This window comes from Rhinolophus sinicus, chromosome 7 (genome assembly GCF_057876585.1).
Source record: "Rhinolophus sinicus isolate RSI-liver-muscle chromosome 7, RSI-T2T, whole genome shotgun sequence".
NCBI classification, from domain to species: Eukaryota; Metazoa; Chordata; class Mammalia; order Chiroptera; family Rhinolophidae; genus Rhinolophus; species Rhinolophus sinicus.
The window spans coordinates 53,531,919-53,550,377 of record NC_142507.1 but is presented as its reverse complement, the minus strand read 5'-3'; the positions used below and the strand labels follow the sequence as shown (position 1 = coordinate 53,550,377).

General features: G+C 52.6%; 2 protein-coding genes across 2 annotated transcripts; both read left to right on the top strand.

The window, feature by feature from the left end:
- The first annotated feature begins 2,009 nt into the window (after positions 1 to 2,009).
- LOC109435391 (protein S100-A15A) lies at positions 2,010 to 5,307 on the top strand. Its single transcript, XM_019713233.3, has 3 exons — positions 2,010 to 2,147; positions 3,295 to 3,520; positions 4,952 to 5,307. The coding sequence occupies exons 2-3, from the start codon at positions 3,371 to 3,373 to the stop codon at positions 5,126 to 5,128; spliced, it is 327 nt and encodes a 108-aa protein (XP_019568792.1). The 5' UTR covers positions 2,010 to 2,147; positions 3,295 to 3,370; the 3' UTR covers positions 5,129 to 5,307.
- Positions 5,308 to 10,770: 5,463 nt separating this feature from the next.
- Positions 10,771 to 11,908, top strand: S100A8 (S100 calcium binding protein A8). Its single transcript, XM_019713218.3, has 3 exons — positions 10,771 to 10,924; positions 11,408 to 11,570; positions 11,709 to 11,908. Exons 2-3 carry the CDS (start codon positions 11,430 to 11,432, stop codon positions 11,835 to 11,837), a joined length of 270 nt encoding a protein of 89 aa, XP_019568777.1. The 5' UTR covers positions 10,771 to 10,924; positions 11,408 to 11,429; the 3' UTR covers positions 11,838 to 11,908.
- Positions 11,909 to 18,459: the final 6,551 nt, after the last annotated feature.

Sequence of the window (18,459 nt, the reverse complement as noted above, 5' to 3'; positions counted from 1 at the left end):
AAGACAATGGAGCAATGTCTAGAATGTTCTGAAGGAAAGAAAGCAAACTCCAAAAATATTAAACTGATGGGGGTTGTCAATTTAAGTAGAAGAGCAGCAGGCAGATACTGGAGCAGGAAAGAATTCAGGATCTCTAGCACCTGTGAGCTCTTCTGGGAAAGAGTCCAGCCAATCAGAAAGATGAATTTACATATATATATTTTCACGGGATGTAAAGTACAGCATAGGGAATATAGTCAGTGGTATTGTAATGGCTTCGTACGGTGTCAGATGGATAGTAGACTTCTTGGGGTTATCACATTGTGAGGTGTGTAAGTGTCCAGTCATTATGTTGTTTTGTACACCTGAGACGAATAAAAAAAGAATGAAGGAAGGATGAATTAAAATGAAGAACTTGGACATATAATGCACTTAACAAAAACTGGGAGGTGGGAGGAAATGAATTCAAATTTCCAATTTCTTTTAAGAATAAAAATCAAAATTAAAGCATAAAAATTTGAAAAAAAAATAGAGTTCCTTTTGAGTGATGAATTATTATCTAGTAATTGTCCAAAGTCATATTGGCATACCAAATTCCTTAATTAAGTGGTTTCTAGGTTTTTATTTTTGTTATTTGTCTATAGAGATTGTGTACTGGTAAAGAATGTCCTATTTATTGCTTTTTAACATCTGTTTAATTATTTTCTTGGGATAAATTTCTGGGAAATGATGGCTGACTACAAGGTATTCAATAAAATTCTCTGTGACTCTAGCTTGGCATTGCCAAATTGTTTTACCTTTTAGAAGTTTGAGCCATGTTTTTATTTAGTGTATTGACGAACCTCGTATTTGCTGAGGAAATCGTTATGTTGGGTAGATGAAGGCTCACCCCATGAATTGGAAAAGATTGGGCTTAAGTTTTCACCTATTTCTCGCAAACCTTCAGGATGCGGAGACAGTTTCTAGTTCAATTACCTGTCCTTTGGCACCCCCTTCTGGGAGATCTACTCACCAGCTTGTGCAGCCCCTCCCAGGGGAGAGGCGTGGGGCCAGGTAGAAACGGCTCCCTGACAGAAGGCTTGAGATGGGGCAAAGCAGTTCACCTGTCACTCAGAGGCCCAGGTGGCACCTGTGTGGAGACCAGGCCTACATATCTGGCCTCCCTTAGAGTAGGGTCACTGCCACATTGCAGTCGATTATTTCCCTATAACAAAGCTGTTCCTACCACTTCTCTCTCACCTGCTACCCATCCCCCAACGCTTACCATCTTCCCGTGCCCAGGACAAAGTGGAGGCTCTAGCTTGGCACACAGGACCCTTCCTGTTTTTCTCCATCCTCCTCTCCAGCCCTGCTTCTTCTGAATGCTTTGGACTCCTTCCCCAGCAGGCCACCACCCTCTTTCCTACCACCAAGCCTTGGCCTGTGCTGTTTCTTCTGTCTGGAGTGCTGGTTCTCCACGCTTCTTCTGGCAACAAAAACCTTCAAGTGCCCCCTCAAAGACCACCTTCTAAGGAAATCTTCCTCAACTCTCCAGGCAGAAGGTATTCCTTCCTGGGTGCCCAGGGTACCCTGTTGGTGCCACTAAATTAGTAGTGTTCACAGTGTGTGTGACTCTGTCCCCTCCACGCACCCCACCCTGTGAGCTGGCCCTGTGACTTACTCATACTGCCTCGAGGGGCCTGGAATGCTGTAGGTACTCGAGAAATATTTGTCAGACAAGTAAATGTGCTTCATGATGGTAGAGTCTGGGGGCTTCCCAGGGAGGAGGGCATCCAAGGAAGATGTATTTAAGTCGTGTGTCTGACCCCACCCACACCTTGGAGCTGGGAGGATGAGCTCTGAGGCAGGGGGATGGATAAAGTGACCTTGTGTGGATCCGAGATGCTTCAGATCAGGCTCTGAGGGAAGGTGGGTCCCGGAAACCGGCTAATTGTAGGAAGCAAGTGTCATGTGATGTCATCTCAGGAATGCAATTAAGTCTCACTGTCCCTGTGGGAAATCCTGTGAGAGTCACAAGACTCGCTGCTATGATTAGAGACACTGAGGACGGGGCGGGCTGTGGGATTGGTGGCGGGGCTGCTGCTCACACAACTGCCTCCTGCCTGAGTGCTGGGGAGTCTCTAGGATACTCTGCAGGCCGCTGGAGCAGCCTCTGCCCAAAGCGACAGGTCGGCCCCTTTTCCGAGGGAGTTGTGAGGGCGGGTGGATGGTGGTGGGTCTGTGCTGGTGCAAAAAAGCAGAGGTGGGCTTCTTACTTGTTTTGGAGAGTGTGTGCCATGGAGATGGATGTCCCAGCAGCATGACTGTGGCCCAAAGGGGTTTGGGGACCAATTAAGAGAACGATGTGTGTTCCCAGAGACTTTGGTGTGAATCCAGCTCTGGGTGGGTCAGCTGTGTGATCTTGGGAAGTTTATGTGACCTCTCTGAGTTTCATTTCCAACTCAGAAAAGTGGGGGTAATGGTTCCTACCCCATGAGGTCAGCGTGAGGACGCCATGGGACACTGTGTGTAAAGGGCCTTGCCCAGTGCCTGGCCGGCTCCCTGAGAGTTGGCACCAGCAGTTGTTGTGAGTCTTATCTGAACAGGCTCCATGGAGGACGCTGGCCTGACCGTCCTGCCACCTGAAAACAGGAATCTCACCTCCGTAGCAAGTGTGTGTGTGTGAGAACAGGAGGTCTCGGCACTAGTTCCTCACCTGTGTGCAGAGCACCGGGATGGGTGGCGTGGGGTGACCAGGACAGGCTGCAGGTGTCCCCACCTGCCCCCCACTGGCCAGCCGAGCGCATAGGGCCTGGGAGGGCCATGGGAAGCCGGGATGAAGGGACTGTGCAGACGGCAGGCACACTCCTTTAGACACATGGCAGGGCAGCCACAGCCACAATGCTGGGACCCACGTGTTGGCTGTACGCTCCGTCGAGGAAGGGAAACACCACCACTTGTGCAGAGCTGGGGCTCTGGGTGGTATCGTTATTTTACTGTGTCATTTGTGCTACACAATAGTCTGTGGTAGTGGGGCTCTTGTCTTCTCAAGGGGGTTAAAAGCATTTCCATTGGAAAATGCTGTCTTGCTTCGAGGAGTGTAGTTTCAGAAGCCATAGTCCCAGGGAAGGGACAGAGCCAGGGTCCTGAGAGTTCTCAGCAAAGCCGCCTGGAGGGCAAAGAGGCTGAGGCGAGTTTGCAAAGGGTCAGAATGAGGGCAGGGAGGGACCCTGACACAAGGGGCCGGAAGGTGGGCAGGAAGGAGGGGGAGAAGATTCTTGGCGAGGGGCCACCGCTGGGGACTGGCCCAAATGAGGTGCTGCTCTCTCCTCCCAGCGTCTCCACTGTCCCCAGCTGCTCCACCCCGGCATCTCCAGAGTTGGCCCCTGTCCTGGGCCGGGGTCCAGCCGCCATGACGGACACGCCAGTGGAAGAATCCCTCTTCCAGCTCATTCACTGCTACCATCAGTACGCGGCCCGGGAGGGGGACGTGGAGACCCTGTCGCTGGAAGAGCTGAAGGCCCTGCTCATGGACACTGTGCCCCGTTTCATGGAGAGCTTGGTGGGTCTGGGGCGTCAAATGGGGGGCTGCTGTGTGGTTGGAAGTGAGGGTGCTGGTGCAGGGAGCATCTCCCAGGAGAATTTCACTTGGAGGAGGGGGAGTGCTGAGGGCAGAATCTGTGGCCAGGGCGAGGATGGGCCCTGGCTGACTCTTCTCCCGAAGCTCCCAGCCTGGCCCCACTCCAGCCCAAGCCTCGCTAATCCCCCAAACTCCATCCTAACCCCAAACCTGTTTGTTCTCTCCTGTCTCGATTCCCACGAGAACAGGTCCTAAACCCTTCCCCTGCCCAGAGCTTGTCAGGGCAGCCCCTTCTCCTGGGGTTTCTGTAAGTGGCTGACTGGAGTAGGGTGTCGCAGGGGTAGGAAATGTAGCTTTCCTTCCCCCCTCTTGTCTGCTGGGTAACAGAGTCTTGGGCCAGCCTGAGGGCCCAGCCCTGAATCCAGGTGACACCTGGACACCCTGCTCAGGCCTGCACATCTCTGCCATCAGGCCTGGCCCCGTGACGGAGTGTCTGTGGGGCGCGGCCTTTTGCCCTCTGTGCCGTGCCCCAGGGTCTCTGGATGGTCGTCTCCAAGGACTTCAGGTCCGTGTCCTGACCCAAGGCCACTGCAATCCAGGAGAAGAGCGTCTTGGTCTCTGAGCGTCTCCCCTTGCCTGCCTTTGGGGACATCAGACAGGAGAGTCTTGCCCTCCGTTTATTGGAGTGTAGCCACCAGGGTCACAGCACAGGGACAGGGTTGATTGTGCTCAGTCCCCTGTTTCTAGGGAAAACTTTTCCCTACCAGGGCCATTTGCCTACACGACAGGGCTATGCAAAGACCACCAGGCCCTGCCACTTATCGGGGTGCGGGCCCCCCAGGGACAGATGTCCCAGACAGCTGCAGGTCCCATGGCTTTGTTCTTTCCCTCACTCTGTGCTTTCTCTAGATGACACAGGCCATGTGTCATAAACAATCCCTGGGCAGATGCCACAGCACACAGACATCTGACCCCACTCAGCACTGGCCGCAGGGGGCAGGAGATGCACACATGAGTGGCAGGTGGGCTCTGCCTGGGCGAGTCCCCAAGGGAAGGCCCGGGCTGGGCTGTCCCTGCCGAGGAGTTGTAGGTCGGCCGGGAAGACAGGCTTAAAGAGCACCGTCTGACGGCCAGGTGCTCAGCCCCTGCAGACCCTCAGCCAGCGAGTGGTGCCCAGTCTGCTCTGTCCGTCTGCCCCACGTCGAGTTACCCAGCAGCCCTCTGCCTCTTCTGGCTGATTCTGCAGCACAGGGTGTCCTGGCCACTGAGTAGGGAGCTGCTTCCTGTAATCCCCGGGCAGGCAGGGCCACACACAGTGCCCGTCCCATCCCCCTCCAGCGGGCGGGCGGTGGGGCGCCTGGCCATCTGCAGGCCCAAGCACCTGGGTGGAGGCTGACGCTCTGCCCACTGCAGGGCCGGAAGGAGCCATACTTCATTGCCGAGCTGTTCCGGGCCGCTGACAAGAACAAGGACAACCAGATCTGCTTTGAGGAGTTCCTCTACATCCTGGGCAGGCTGCTGAGGGACTACCACCTGCAGTACCACCGGCAGCTGTGTGCCCATTACTGCGCCCAGCACAGCCTCTACTAGAGGGACCGTGGGCAGCCTCCCCGCAGGGGCCGGCCCCAGGAGCCCACGTGAGCCGGCTGCAGGAGGCGGAGGGGCGCTCTGCCATGTGTGTCTGCGTGTGCCCGGTGTGTGTGCCCACGCACGTGCATGTCTGTGGGAAGGACAGACGGCCGGGAAGAGAATAAAGCAACTGCAAACAGTTTCTGGTGTCACTCAGTTCATGGAAAGGGAGTCGGCGATGGGTCCAGGAAGGGGAGGGTTTGATCCCCCAAGGTAGGGGACCATCCATGTTGGGTAAGACACAGAGCTGCTGCCTCCAGGGGCCCCTGCGTGAGGGGGAGACAGCCCCTGCCCCCAGCCTTCCTCGGAGAGGGAGGCCTCTCTTCCGTTGGGGAGCTGGCCCTCTGACAAGTGATGTTTCGATCATTTTTTCACTACACATACATGATGGGCCAGGAGCCAGGAGGGCAGAGGCACACTCGACATGGACCCTCATGTTGAAGGTCTGCGCTGGGGCAGAGCCCCAACGAGTCAGTGTAGAAAGGCAGAGTGGCCTGTGAAGGGGCCCGGACAGGGGAAGGTGGTGCTGGTGGGCCTGGGGCGGGCGTCAGGCCAGGCTGAGAAGGAAGCTGTGTGGTGGGTTCAGCGCGTGCTGAGTCAGACCAGGCAAGGGCAAAGCCAACGACCCAGCTTGTTATGGGGAGGAGCCATGAGTGGAAACTCAGTGATTGTCAGTCAGGGAAGTCTTCCTGGAGGAAGAAGGGCTACGTCTGGTTTTGACCAATAAAAAATGATGATGAATATGGGTGTTACTCCAACTCAGGGACACCTGTGACTCACTGATCCAAGTCTTGTCGTGGCCCCTGACCCCTCCCAGCTGAGACCTGCCCCTGTGCTGTTTCTGTGTTGTCCGTTTTTTTCCTATCTCTCCCTGGGAGCCCAGGACTCAGACGCACACTCCCTCTGGGAGGGTTTCCTCTGCCTTTAGGCCCTCCCTGGGCCCATCCTGATGGGCTTCTTCTCTGAGGATGGTTTGGGACCCCGTGTCCTGAACTTATTGTGGTAGAAACAATGAGTTTTAAAAGAATGGTGGGCGATCATCCGCGTTGCTCCCCGTGCTAACGGGGCGGCCATTTAAGGGGCTCGGTTTGGTCCCCTCCCCCAGCTGGGTCTGTGTGCCACATGAGGGGAGCTGCGCCCTGCGGGCTGAGTGGGGACCTTTGTCTCTGATCAGACAAGCTCTGAAGCCCGATTTTGCCCCACTGCCCCCCAGGCCTCCCCTCCCACACTTGCCAGCCCGCCAGCGCTTGCCTTTTGGGGCTCAGCTGGGCCTCACACTTTTCCCTGTGGACCTTCCTGCGCCCCGTGGGGCCTGAGCTGCCCTGTGCAGGTGGGTGCCCTGCCGCACGTGCTGTGGTTGGGTGTGTGGGGTTTGCTGTCCGTGTCCTCCACCAAGCCAGGGACCGTGTCTTGGCATCTCCCTTTCCCCCGGGGCCCGTGTCAGCACAGGCTGTGCTCAGTGGTGTTGGAAGAAGGAAAGTAGGAAGGAGACTGGGATCCACTGACCCCGGTGTGTGCTGCATTGTGGCCTCTGGGAGACGGGGAGACAGTTGGCGCCAACCCAGGAGAGGGTTCTTCCGCCTGTGTCATCTGAACCGACGTGGGTTCCACAGGCCTTTGAGTACCAAGGGGGCAGCTCAGCCCCGTGGTCGCCTTCCTCCTGCCCCTTCCTGGGGGGTCTCTCCACCGCCTGTCTGCGCCGCCCTCTTTTCCTCAGCCTAGGCCGGGTGGGCCTCCTCGGCTCTATTGGGTCACTCACAGGACCGTGCTTTTTTCTGTAAACAGGGCCGGGCTCCACACCCCCTGGGTTGCCCCACATCTGACAATATGATTACAGGCTCTGCCTTCCCCTCATGTGCTTACCCAGTTCCCAACAGCCTCTCCTGCTGGGGCAGCTCAGCGGCTCTGCTCGCCCTGAAGCCCCCAAAGTGCCTGTCTGGGGGACTGTCTCTGCTGGCCTCACTGGTCAGCAGGCTCCCCTGAAAAGCACACCATCCTAGGGGCTCGGCTGCCTTGAGTCTCCCTCACTGGACCTGGGGACTGCTTTTCCTAACTCTCTGCATGAAGAAAGCTGTCTTCACAGGGACCATGGTTAGGGGGTGTGGAGCCTCAGAAAAGCCAGCTTGCCTGTTGTAATGTCTGCTTTTTGGCACCTAAGCACCAAGACAAAGCAGAACACATGTCCACAGGGAGGAGCCTGCGTAACCTCCGTGCCTCAGTTTCCTCATCTGTCACATAAGGATAATTGCACCTGTAATACCCACTTCACAGGGTTAGTGGATGTAAAGCCACCCTGCAAATATGATGTGCTATCTGGGGTAAGGTGCTATTATGCCAGGTCATATAGGAGAGGGCCTGGTGAATAATAGGTACGTATCAAATGCTTCGTCACCGGTTGAAAATGTGTCATATTATAAGTCAGAAATAGCCCGATTTTCCTGTCAAGGAGTTGAGTAAGAAGTTAGACTGCATTTGGTTGGTGGATTTATATCCTGCCTTGTTCCCAAAGTGGTTTCAGGGGGCTGGTGTGATAAAGGGAATTTCTGTGTCAGACAGGGGGTAGGTCAAGTGTTCCATTCCGCATTCATCGATCCCCCTAGTAAATATTAATTGAGCGCCTAGTATGTACCAGGCCCGAGGGTTGTGATGTGGTTTCTGTTCCAAAGAAAAGACAGGTGAGAAACAGATGAACACAACACAGCAGGGCAAATGCTGTGATGCACAGGGGTTTGGAGAGCAGGAGAGAAGAATGAATTCAGTGTCCACAGGGGTGGGGACAGACAGGGACGGCCAGCAGATGGTGCCCGGGCTGCGTCAGGAAGGACAAGGGGACTTTACCGGCAAAGAGGCATTCCAGGCAGGGCAGGAAGTGGATGATGTCGCAACGTGGCATAAGTCATCCAAATCGCTTGATGCACTCTGAGTGTTGTCTCACTGTGGGCCTCAGGCTCCTCATCTAGAAAATGGGAATTATGAGAGTCCATAGCACATAGAATTATTGTGAGAATGAAATGGATTGTTGTAAGTAAAAGCACATACAACAGCAACTGGCCCATGGTAGAAGCTCAGTAAATATTAGCTATGCTTTTGCTATTATTTGTTGTTGCTGTTATTGTGTGTGCCAGGCATGGTGCTGGGTCCTGGGGAGGCCGAGATGCATGGTCCAGGCTGGTCCTCGAGGGCTGACAGCCCAGCTGGGGTGTCAGGGGCCTCCATGGGCAGTAATTGGGTGCCCTGCTAGTGAGTCACGGCTCTGAGCACATGACGGTTTTTGTGTAAATGTTTTATTAAAAGGTACGAATACATATGAAGAAAAGTCCACAAATCACACATATTTTGCAGCTATTATTAATCCTCACAATAACACTATGAGGTAGATTCTATTTATTTCTAGGAGTTTTAAAAATTTAAAAATGTTAACAAATTTTAATCGTGGCAAAATCCTCATAACGTAGAATGTACCATTTTTCAGTGTACAGTTCAGTTGTAAGTACATTCACATTCAGTCTCCACAACTGTTATCATTTTGTACCTGAAACTCCATGCTCAACAAACAATCCTCACTCCCCTCCCCGGTCCCTGAAAACAACCATTCTCCTCTCTGTACAAATCTCACGTAAGTGGATTTGTACAGTCTGTGTCTTCTTGGGACAGGCTTATTTCACCCAACATAATATCCTCAAGGTCCATCCATGGTGTCGCATGTGTCAGAATTTCCTTCCTTCTTCAAGGCTGAATGATATTTCATTGTATGAATAGACCACATTTTATTTATCCATCCATCCGTTGATGGACATGTGGGTTGCTTCCACATTTCGACGACCGTGAATAATGCTGCTCACTGTAAACATGGGTGCACAAATATCTTTCTGAGACCCTGCTTTCAATTATTTTGGATATATAACCAGAAGCGGCATTGCTGGATTGCATGGTAATTCTGTTTTTAAATTTTTGAGGAACCACTGTGCTGTTTTCCATTTTATGTTCCCACCAGCACTGCACAAGGGTTCCAATTTCTCCACATCCTCACCGACATTTGCTATTTCCTGTTTTTGTTGATAGTTGCCATTCTCATGGGTGTGAGGTGATACCTAGTTGGGGTTTTGATTTGCATTTCTTTGAAGATTGGTGATGTTTGGCATCTTTTCATGTACTTATTGACCGTTTGTATATCTTCTTTGGAGAAATCTCTACTCAAGTCCTCTGACCATTTTTCAGTCAGGTTGTTTGTTTTTTTGTTGTTGAGTGGTGGAAGTTCTTTATATACTCTGGATATTAACCCCTTATCAGATGTATGGTTTGCAAATATGCTCTCATATTCTGTATGTTGAAGGTAGACTCTATTTTTAATCTCTACTCAATAATTGAGGTAACTATAACACAGAGAGGCTAAGTAATTGGCCCAAGGCCACACAGCTATAAAGTTACTGATATAATGAAGCCCAAAGGGCTGTGGAAACATGAAGGAGAGAGCGGCTAATCCCATCTGCTTCCCCCAGGAGGCGATGATGGCCTAGGTCTGGAGGAGCACAGGGTACATATTTGTTGAATGCTTGAAGGAAGGCGAGAGGAAAGGGGTTTTTCCCAGCGGAGTCAGGTTCTTGTCAAATCAGCCTCTGGAGCCTCCCAGATCTGGTCTGGGAAGCTCCTGGGGGAAGCACTTCACCTCCTGCCCTCAGCTCCCACGTCTGTAGACTGGGTGGGATCTGTGCCCCACCTTCCTGACAGGCACGGTCTGAGGCTCCTAGTAGATTATATGGATACAAAGTGCGTTGTACCAAGAGAAATGAGCCACAAATCTTCGGCGCTGGAAGACAATCCGAGCGGTATTTTGTTGGGGGACAGGGGTGCTTGCTCCTCCTGAAATCCTAGAGGAGTTGGCACCTCCTCTCCTCTTGGGCACTAAGCACTCTGGCTTCTCCAAAAATCCCTGCCCCACCCCACCCCACGGAGTGGGTTCCTCTTCAGCCCAGGCTCCTGGGGTCACAGGCACACAGTCACCCACAGAGGGGAGAAGGGGCCCCCTGCTGCGCTTATGCAGAGGCTCAGTGCCTCCTGCACACAGAGGGACCCCAAGCCAGCCTCTGTGTCCAGGCACGGTGCACCCCCAACTTCACAGAGCAGCAGAGGTGGGGAGGGGGGACGGCAGCAGGAGAGAAACTGATTGGCCCTTAGCAACACACTCCCAGAGTCCCACCACCCACAAAACAACCACACTAATGGAAGTGCTGCACCATCATTGTTAAAACCCAGCCGCAGGACGCATGTGTTAACCTGTTAGGGGGTCTTGGGACCCTTTTGAAAGGGTCTTTGAGACCTGATGAAATCCACAGAGGAGTGTGCGTCTGTGCGCACTCAGAATGATGCATTCAAATTCAGCTCCATTTCTGAGATGCACAGACAGGCCATGGTGCATGAGATGGGCAACAGTGGGGTCTACGGAGGGAGCAACCTGGGCCCCAAGCCAGGGGACAGCAGTCCCCAGAGGAGGCCTCACCATGACCTCTTCCTGGTCTCTACTTCCTGGCAAACATGTTCCCCTCCCTGCCCCCCCCATCGGAAATCTTCATTGTGCAGTGACTGTCCCTCTTACCTGGTTAGGAAACCAGAGGCTGTGGCAACCCCGGAAGGGAGCAGCTGCCTCGGAAAGGCCCGAGGCCCCGGGCAGCTGGCCAAGCCCAGCCGCTATAAAAGGGAGCTGCCACCCGGCCCGCTCATCCTCTGTCTACTCTGTCAACTCTGTTTCAAGGAGACCTGGTAAGTGGGACTGCCCTGGTCTGCCGTACACTTTGAGCTTCCCCCAGGAGGGCCGGGCGTGGGGTGGGGCAGCCTTGTCTGAGAGAGGGGAGAGAGAGCATGGGGGTCTGGAGCGAGAGCCTGCACTTCTGGGGGAGGAGAGCTAGAAAGGGACAAAGAAGGAGCCAGTCCTCTGCACTTCTGAGTGAGGGCACGTTTGTTGCCCAAGCTGGGCCTTTCTGGGGCAGAGGGTGAGGGCATGGGAGAGCGGGCAGGCACTGTGTGTGTGTGTGTGTGTGTGTGTGTGTGTGTGTGTGTCCATGTCGTCCCACCCCTTCCTGTCATCGCTGTAGCCAGCTGCTGGGTTTAGTTACTCGGGAGGTACAGGCCAGGACAAAGCCATTCCCTGGGGTATGAACCTTTTGAGGGTGCCCTAGTCTGCAGTGTGCTGTGGGCAGAGGCACCGTCCCCACCATGGGCTCCCTCCTGTGCTCCGCCTTCCAGGTGGGGCAAAGTCTTGGGCACCATGCTGACCGAACTGGAGAGCGCCATTAACAACTTTATTGAAATCTACCACAAGTACTCCCTGGAGAAAGGGAACTACCATGCCCTCTATAGGGATGACTTAAAGAAATTGTTACTGACGGAGTGTCCCCAGTACATGAAGGTGAGGAGGGGCTGGGGGTGGCCGGGTTCTCTGCCTGGCTCTGAGGAGACTGGGGGCCCCTGGTCCCCCATGGTGGATGGCCATGCCTCCGCTCTCACTGAGATCTTTACACTCTGCTTCTTTCCTCCATCTTGACAGAAAAAGGATGCAGACACCTGGTTCAAAGAGTTGGACATCAACCAAGATAACGCAATCAACTTTGAGGAGTTCCTGACACTGGTGGTGAAGGTGGGCATCTTGGCCCATGAAGACAGCCACAAGGAATAGCAGGGCTGTCCGGCCCTGGGGCTGGGCCCCTGGACTTGTCCCTGAAAAATAATAAAGTAGATGATACCTCAGGCCTTTCTTGGTCTCTTGCTTTTCTCTTGTGGAATGAGGTTCCTGGGGGCTGGAGTGGGGGGTGTTGGGAAATGCACAGGAAGAGAACCAAACCTCTGTTGTCCCCCACGCCCCACCTCTCACGAACCTTCAGTGCTGACCGTTTGTCTGGTTTCCTCCATGCATTTCACCCAAACTATTTCCGACTCTTCCAGCCCCGGCCCTGAGTCACTGGTTCTAGGACTTAAGGATTATAAAATAAGGTCCCTGACACTATAGCTGAAGATTTTCTTACTTGTCCCCAAATGGGTGACCTGGTAATGTAAGGCAACCTTCTACTGTTCTCTAAGCTACACGTTTATTTCCTGCTAAATGTCTTAGAGGTGACCCTTCGGAAATTAGGGAGGTAACTGGGTAGAAGTGTGTGTGTGTGTGTGTGTGTGTGTGTGTGTGTGACAGACAGACACACTGGCGTTATACGTGGTGTGACTGTAGGCAGATGTTTAGAGTCCTACATTGATTAATGCTAACCATAACCCCCGGACCCCACACCTGAAATTTCTCCTTAGAGATTTTGGAGGGCGTCCGTCTCTCGTGACTCCCAATCTTACAACTCGATTAAATAATAAAGAAATGGGCAGATAGGCCAACACATCAATAAAACGCAGCTCAAGCAACAGGGTGTTCAGATGCTGCCCTGTGGGGTGACTGCTCTGGTGATCAATGAATTGTCTAAAACCATCTCCCTGTCATCGTCACTTTGGATTTTCCAAGGCCTCCTAAATGGGAAAGCCAGCACCCAGCCTGGGAGCTGAGTTTCCATGCGGTGCCTTGGGAAGTTTTCTGGCATCCCCATTTGGGTGGTGGGCAGTGGTGTTGGTGACAGAGAAGGAGGTAGGACGCTGTTACCAGAGTCTCTAAACCAGGGTTCTTCACTTGGCCTGTTAGGCGTCCCTGAAATGGAGCTGAAGTTGGATGCATCTTCTGAGTGTACACAGAAGCACACTCCTCTGTGGATTTCATCAGGTTCACAAAAGGGTCCCAAGACCCCCTAACAAGTTAACACATGCGTCCTGCGGCTGGGTTTTAACAATGATAGTGCAGCACTTCCATTAGTGTTGTTGTTTTGTGGGTGGTGGGACTCTGGGAGTGTGTTGCTAAGGGCCAATCAGTTTCTCTCCTGCTGCCGTCCCCCCTCCCCACCTCTGCTGCTCTGTGAAGTTGGGGGTGCACTGTGCCTGGACACAGAGGCTGGCTTGGGGTCCCTCTGTGTGCAGGAGGCACTGAGCCTCTGCATAAGCGCAGCAGGGGGCCCCTTCTCCCCTTTGTGGGTGACTGTGTGCCTGTGACCCCAGGAGCCTGGGCTGAAGAGGAACCCACTCCGTGGGGGTGGGGTGGGGCAGGGATTTTTGGAGAAGCCAGAGTGCTTGGTGCCCAAGAGGGGAGGAGGTGCCAACTCCTCTAAGATTTCAGGAGGAGCAAGCCCTTCCCTTACCCAACAAAATACCACTCAGATTAACTGGCTTTCAATGTAGAAGATTGCTCACTCAAGATCCCTGGGCTTTTTGCTTGTAGTAAAACTTTAATCGTACAAAAATGCAGATGAGCAGGGACCAGTAACAACTTACACCTTTATTTACCAACGAAGGATTTAATTACCAGCTTTTTCCCCCGCTTCTTCCGCCTCCTCTGCCAAGCCCGGTTCAAGCCGTTGTTTCTCAGTCTAGTTGTGTAGGACACAGCTCCCTGACCCGTGCTGGTATCATGAGCCTTGTGCTCCCCCCGGCTGAGGCAGTCAGTCACCAGTTGTTGGCCGGCCGCTCACAGCAGCTCACGGCAGCTCTCGCCAGCTGCCGGCCACTCACGCTGGCCACCGGCTGTTCCTGGTAGCATACGGTAAGCCCATGGCAGCACACAGCAGCTTGTGGCAGCTCATGCTGACCTCTGGCTGCTCATGGCAGCCCAGCTCCAGGGAGAATGGTTGTTCACAATCTTAGAATTGAACTGGCGACCTCGGCGTTAGGAGCACGGTGCTCCAACCACCTGAGCCACTGGGCCGGCCCACCAGCCAGTTTTATTATCAACTAACATATTAGTGAAAATGGTTGGCAATCAGGGGAGAATTCAGATTAGGACCTAAAATGGGATGAGGGTTGTCTAGCCATCAAACATGGAGATGGGTTCCTGTTGGACAAGTGAGAAGGCCAGGGGCATAGCTGCTTCCTTCTCTCTTGGTTTTCCTGAATGATAGCTTATCCATTCCCCAAAGGGTTTCCAGTAAGTCAGGACTGTACACACCTTCTGCATTGTGGAAGCAGAGATTATGCAGGTCTGAGAGACATCTTAAAGCTGTGCTGCTGGCCCAAGTGGCTCAGGCAAGAAACGACCAGAAGGATGCATCCCAGGCCTCACTCAACCTTTAGGGACTATAATGGGAGAGTACACAAAGGACAGAGTAAAAGTCAGGTATCCACCTGGGCGGTGGTGATGGTGGTGCCGTGGTACATATGTGCATGTGTGTCTGGGTGGGCGTGGGGCAACATACCCCAGTGCCTTTGGTTCCCCTTGAAGATACTCTGTTGGGTTTGCTGTTAATGGATTCTTTGCCTTTAGTTGACAGTCCAAGGAGTCTGGGGCTCTGAGCTTGCTCAGAGGGACCATGGGGAAGGTGGTCCAGAATGCCCTTTGGAATTTCACCCTAAGTGATGGGCACTGGTTGTGAAGAATTGCATTGACCTTGCGCTATCAACAGTTGATACCCGAGCTCATGGTTGGACAGGGGAGGAGGCCCCATTGGCACCGGCTTCCTGGGGAAAGAGGTGGAGGTGAGAGGGGCGTCACCTCCTGAAAGGACCATGGAGGAGGCAGGCTTGGAGATTGTGATTTGCAAACGAGACTGTGCCCATTACAGGAAGGCACTGGGCAGAGTCAGACGCGGCTTGTAGCCCAGAGCAAGGTGCTTTGGTTTCCTGTTTCCCCAGCTACAAAAGAAGAACAAGATGGGGAAGTTGAGAAATAAGTAGTTCAGCAGGAAACCCCATGTAACATCTGAGCCCACAGAGGGGACCTTAGCTCACCAATTGAGGCAGATCTGGCCACTGAGATTTCCGGAGCCAGTAAGGATGACCTGTCTGAAATCCGATTCTCCACCCAGGTTCTCCACCCAAGCCAGCCAGGTTCCTCATGGTTGTGACAAAAATCCTAAAGGGCATGGAGTGGACCTGGAATTGGGCAATTGACCAAAAGAGCTTATTCCAATGGAAAGGACTTCCTCATACATCCCTCCACTTGGGAGCCAGAACCATTCTGTTGGGGTCCAGACACCAGCCTGTCTTCTGGCCTCTTGACCTGGGGAATTCAGCCTAAATTCAAATGGGCTGAAGAAAGAAGGGAAAGCTACTGACACTTACTGAGCTCCTGTTGGGTGTCAGTGCGAAAGGAAACAAAAAATCATCTCAAATCTGGAAAAAGACAAAATGGTGATTGCTTCACTCTTTGATCTCATGCTAGAGTCTGTCTGAATAGAAGGAAGTCCTTGCACCTTGTGAATCTCCCATCATCTGACACTTTTGCGAAATGTAAGGGGTCGGCACAGTCTATTTGATGAAAAAGTCCCAGTGGATAAAGTCAGGGTACATCTACCTGATGGGGTGACATGTTTGTATAGACTGGTAGAGACGTTAAACCCCCAACTGTTAGGGTTTTCATCACCCTGTTGAAAGTTACAAGATCCTTGTATCTAACTTAAGGGTCTGACTTAGGCATCCCTTTCCTGACTGTCTCTATATATTCTCAAATATTCTTCAAACCAGATTTAAAAATGTCTATTTGTTGATTCTCTCCTTAAGGAGTTAAGACACGCATTTTGACGTGGGCCCACTGTGTTTGTTGATAATCGTGCTTCTCAGCACTAGACTTTGTGATACTGGATCTTATTTATTTCTCGCAACATTACGAGAGAGAGGAGGAGACCCAGAGAAGTGAAGAACCTTGACGACATTGAGTAATCTGGCAAGTGGCAGCATGAGGATTAGGTCTCCAGGTGAAAAAGTGCCGTTAAGACACGAAAGCCCTCCCTTTCGTCTGCCTCCATCCAGTGTATGCCGAGATCCGTCCTTCCTCCGCTGGCCTCTCTGGCCTCTTGGTCCTCACTCCCTGCCGGGCCTCTGCCATCGAGGGGTATGGAACAAGGCACAGCAGATGCCACCATGAACTTCTCTCCCGGGCGCCTGTCCTTCCGGGACCCACTGGGTGCCTCAGAGCCTGAACTTGTGGGTATTTTCCTGGTGTGAGTCATCCTCCAGACAATAGAACAAGAAGATTGGCATTTTGATTTCCCTGAGCTCATAGTAACAATGCCCCCTCCCTCCCGGGTTGGGGAGCCTTTCTGCCAGTCTTAGGAGCTGTACACTTTCCCGTGTGAACCATTCTCTCGTCTCCAAAATCATGATCTGAACTGGCTGCTAAGGTCAGGGCACAGACCTTTGGCGACTCTTTCAGGCGGTCGGCACACACTCAGTGGATAGGAGCCTCCTCCTCCTCCTGCTGACAAAGCCTAATGCGCAGAGGAAAGCGGGGAGCTACCCTGCAGCGAGAGCCCACCCAGAGGCTCATCATCCGCCTAATCCAGCGGAGGCTCCGTCCGGTCCTGTTGGCTCAGCATCTTGTTTCACTCTGCTTTCTAGAGCAAAGTAGTTAACCAAAATCCGATGCTCTGGATTCCCTTTCCTGCTTTGGTCCTAGACCCTTCGTGATAAAGTTATCTAAGACCGAAGCATAATATCACCCTCAGCCCCTTCCCAGACCTTCAGAGCTTTAGACGTTCCCCCCGGACTGATGTTCTGAAGGAACTGAGTCCCAGCTTGGTGTCTGGGCCTGTGCAGGGCCCTTGCCGCTTCTGAATTAGCCTCAGTGACTCGCGTGCAGCTGGAAGCCCTCAGCGTCGAGCCCTCTGTGACAGGCGGCCCAGCCATGGCCCGACTTGGTCAAGCCTGGCCTCTGGAGCCTTTTCCAGTAGTTTCCAGGTTCTAGCAGCACTGATCGTCTTCCTACGTTTCTTGGAAATCCCACTGGGGCCCCATAACGCTTCATAGCTCCCAGCACACATTGTATGGCCTGTGCGTCCCCCTATGGTTGTGCAGGTTTTCCTTACATGAAGCCCATGGGGGTCCCATGGGGCATCTCGTGACCTCCTCTACCCCTCCCTTCTCTGGTGTATGTCACTTTTACAATTTTCAGCCTGCTCTGCTGGGGCTGTCAGGTCAAGTGCTGTCAACCACACTCCCTCCCGGCACCTCCTGGGCCCCACCACCCCCTCTAAGGGTTGGCCCAGCCCCTCCTTCTCCAGGAAGAGGTTCAGCGTCTTAAGAGATTAAAGAGTCTGAGGAAGAGATGCTAAAAAAATCATTTTTGAAGCACAGCCCACTACGCGGCTAGCTTGTCTGGGGACGCTCAGAGAATTACATTTTTCAGCAAACAGAAAATTCTTTATTTTCCTTCCCTGCTCTCTGGAGTATTCTCCCAATCCGCTGGTATCTGTCCAGGGTCCTAAAAGCATCCTGTAAAGTCACAGCTGTTTGTTGTCGTATTTCACCTTGTAATGACCATCTACGCTGCATATGGTCTGGTGTATGTCTCAACATGACGCGAATGTAACAGTAAAGGGAGGGAAACAACAAACAAACACACAAACAGGAAGCATCCTGCAGGGGCTCTTCAGGCACAGTGTCATCTTCTTTGACTGGAACCCTCAAGGGCAGCAGTGACCATATTGCTCAACGGGTAGAAAGTTGCATTTCTGCAAAATGAGTAAGTTCTAGAGACCTGATGGTCAACACAGGCCTTACGGGACAATAACAACACAGGATTGTGCATGTAAACATTTGTGAAGCGGGTAGATGTCATGTTATGTATTCTTAACACACACACACACACAACAAAAACAAAGGGACTTGGAAATGTTGGGAGGTGATGGGTGTGTTTACTGTTGTGGAGATGGTATCGCAGGAATGTGCTGCGTAGGTCAAATCTCCTCAAGTTGGATGCGTTAACAACATGTAGCGCTTTGTCTATTAATTATACCTCAACAGAGCTGTGAAAAATAGAGTTCTTTTTACCTATCAGAGCAAAAAGAAAGGAAGCAGTGACTTGGATAGTCTTTGCCACACCTGATTACCTAATGGGATCAGCTTGTCCAAGGTGTCACCTAGTTCTGGAGGAACAAAGTAGCTCATGAATCTGAGTAAGCTGGATGGGATAAATATAATTGGGACGTGATTCATCGGTTTAGGGCAAAATGACACGGATCTTATTTTCCCCATCAGCTGCTCATGCCCCTGCCTGTCCAGTTCCTCCTCTTGTGGCCTCCCCACCCTTGAATTATCCAATCACCACAGGTGCTTTCTTACTTCATTGCGGGACCCAGTTCCGTTTCCACGTGCCAAGGGGCAAGGAGCTGGGGTCTCACTCAGTTGTCTTTCGAGAGCAGCTGTGTCTCATGCCTGCAAGGTGTGGCCTGTCAGGTCTGGCTGTGCAGTTTTCGAGATGAACCTAGGCCAAGGCTGTAGGGACG

Excerpts from the sequence above, each read along its gene's own strand:
- LOC109435391 (XM_019713233.3), top strand. The coding sequence starts at position 3,371 with ATGACGGACACGCCAGTGGAAGAATCCCTCTTCCAGCTCATTCACTGC. Across the intron at positions 3,521-4,951 it reads CCCGTTTCATGGAGAGCTTG|GGCCGGAAGGAGCCATACTT; the intron begins GTGGGTCTGGGG and ends TGCCCACTGCAG.
- S100A8 (XM_019713218.3), top strand. The coding sequence starts at position 11,430 with ATGCTGACCGAACTGGAGAGCGCCATTAACAACTTTATTGAAATCTAC. Across the intron at positions 11,571-11,708 it reads AGTGTCCCCAGTACATGAAG|AAAAAGGATGCAGACACCTG; the intron begins GTGAGGAGGGGC and ends CCATCTTGACAG.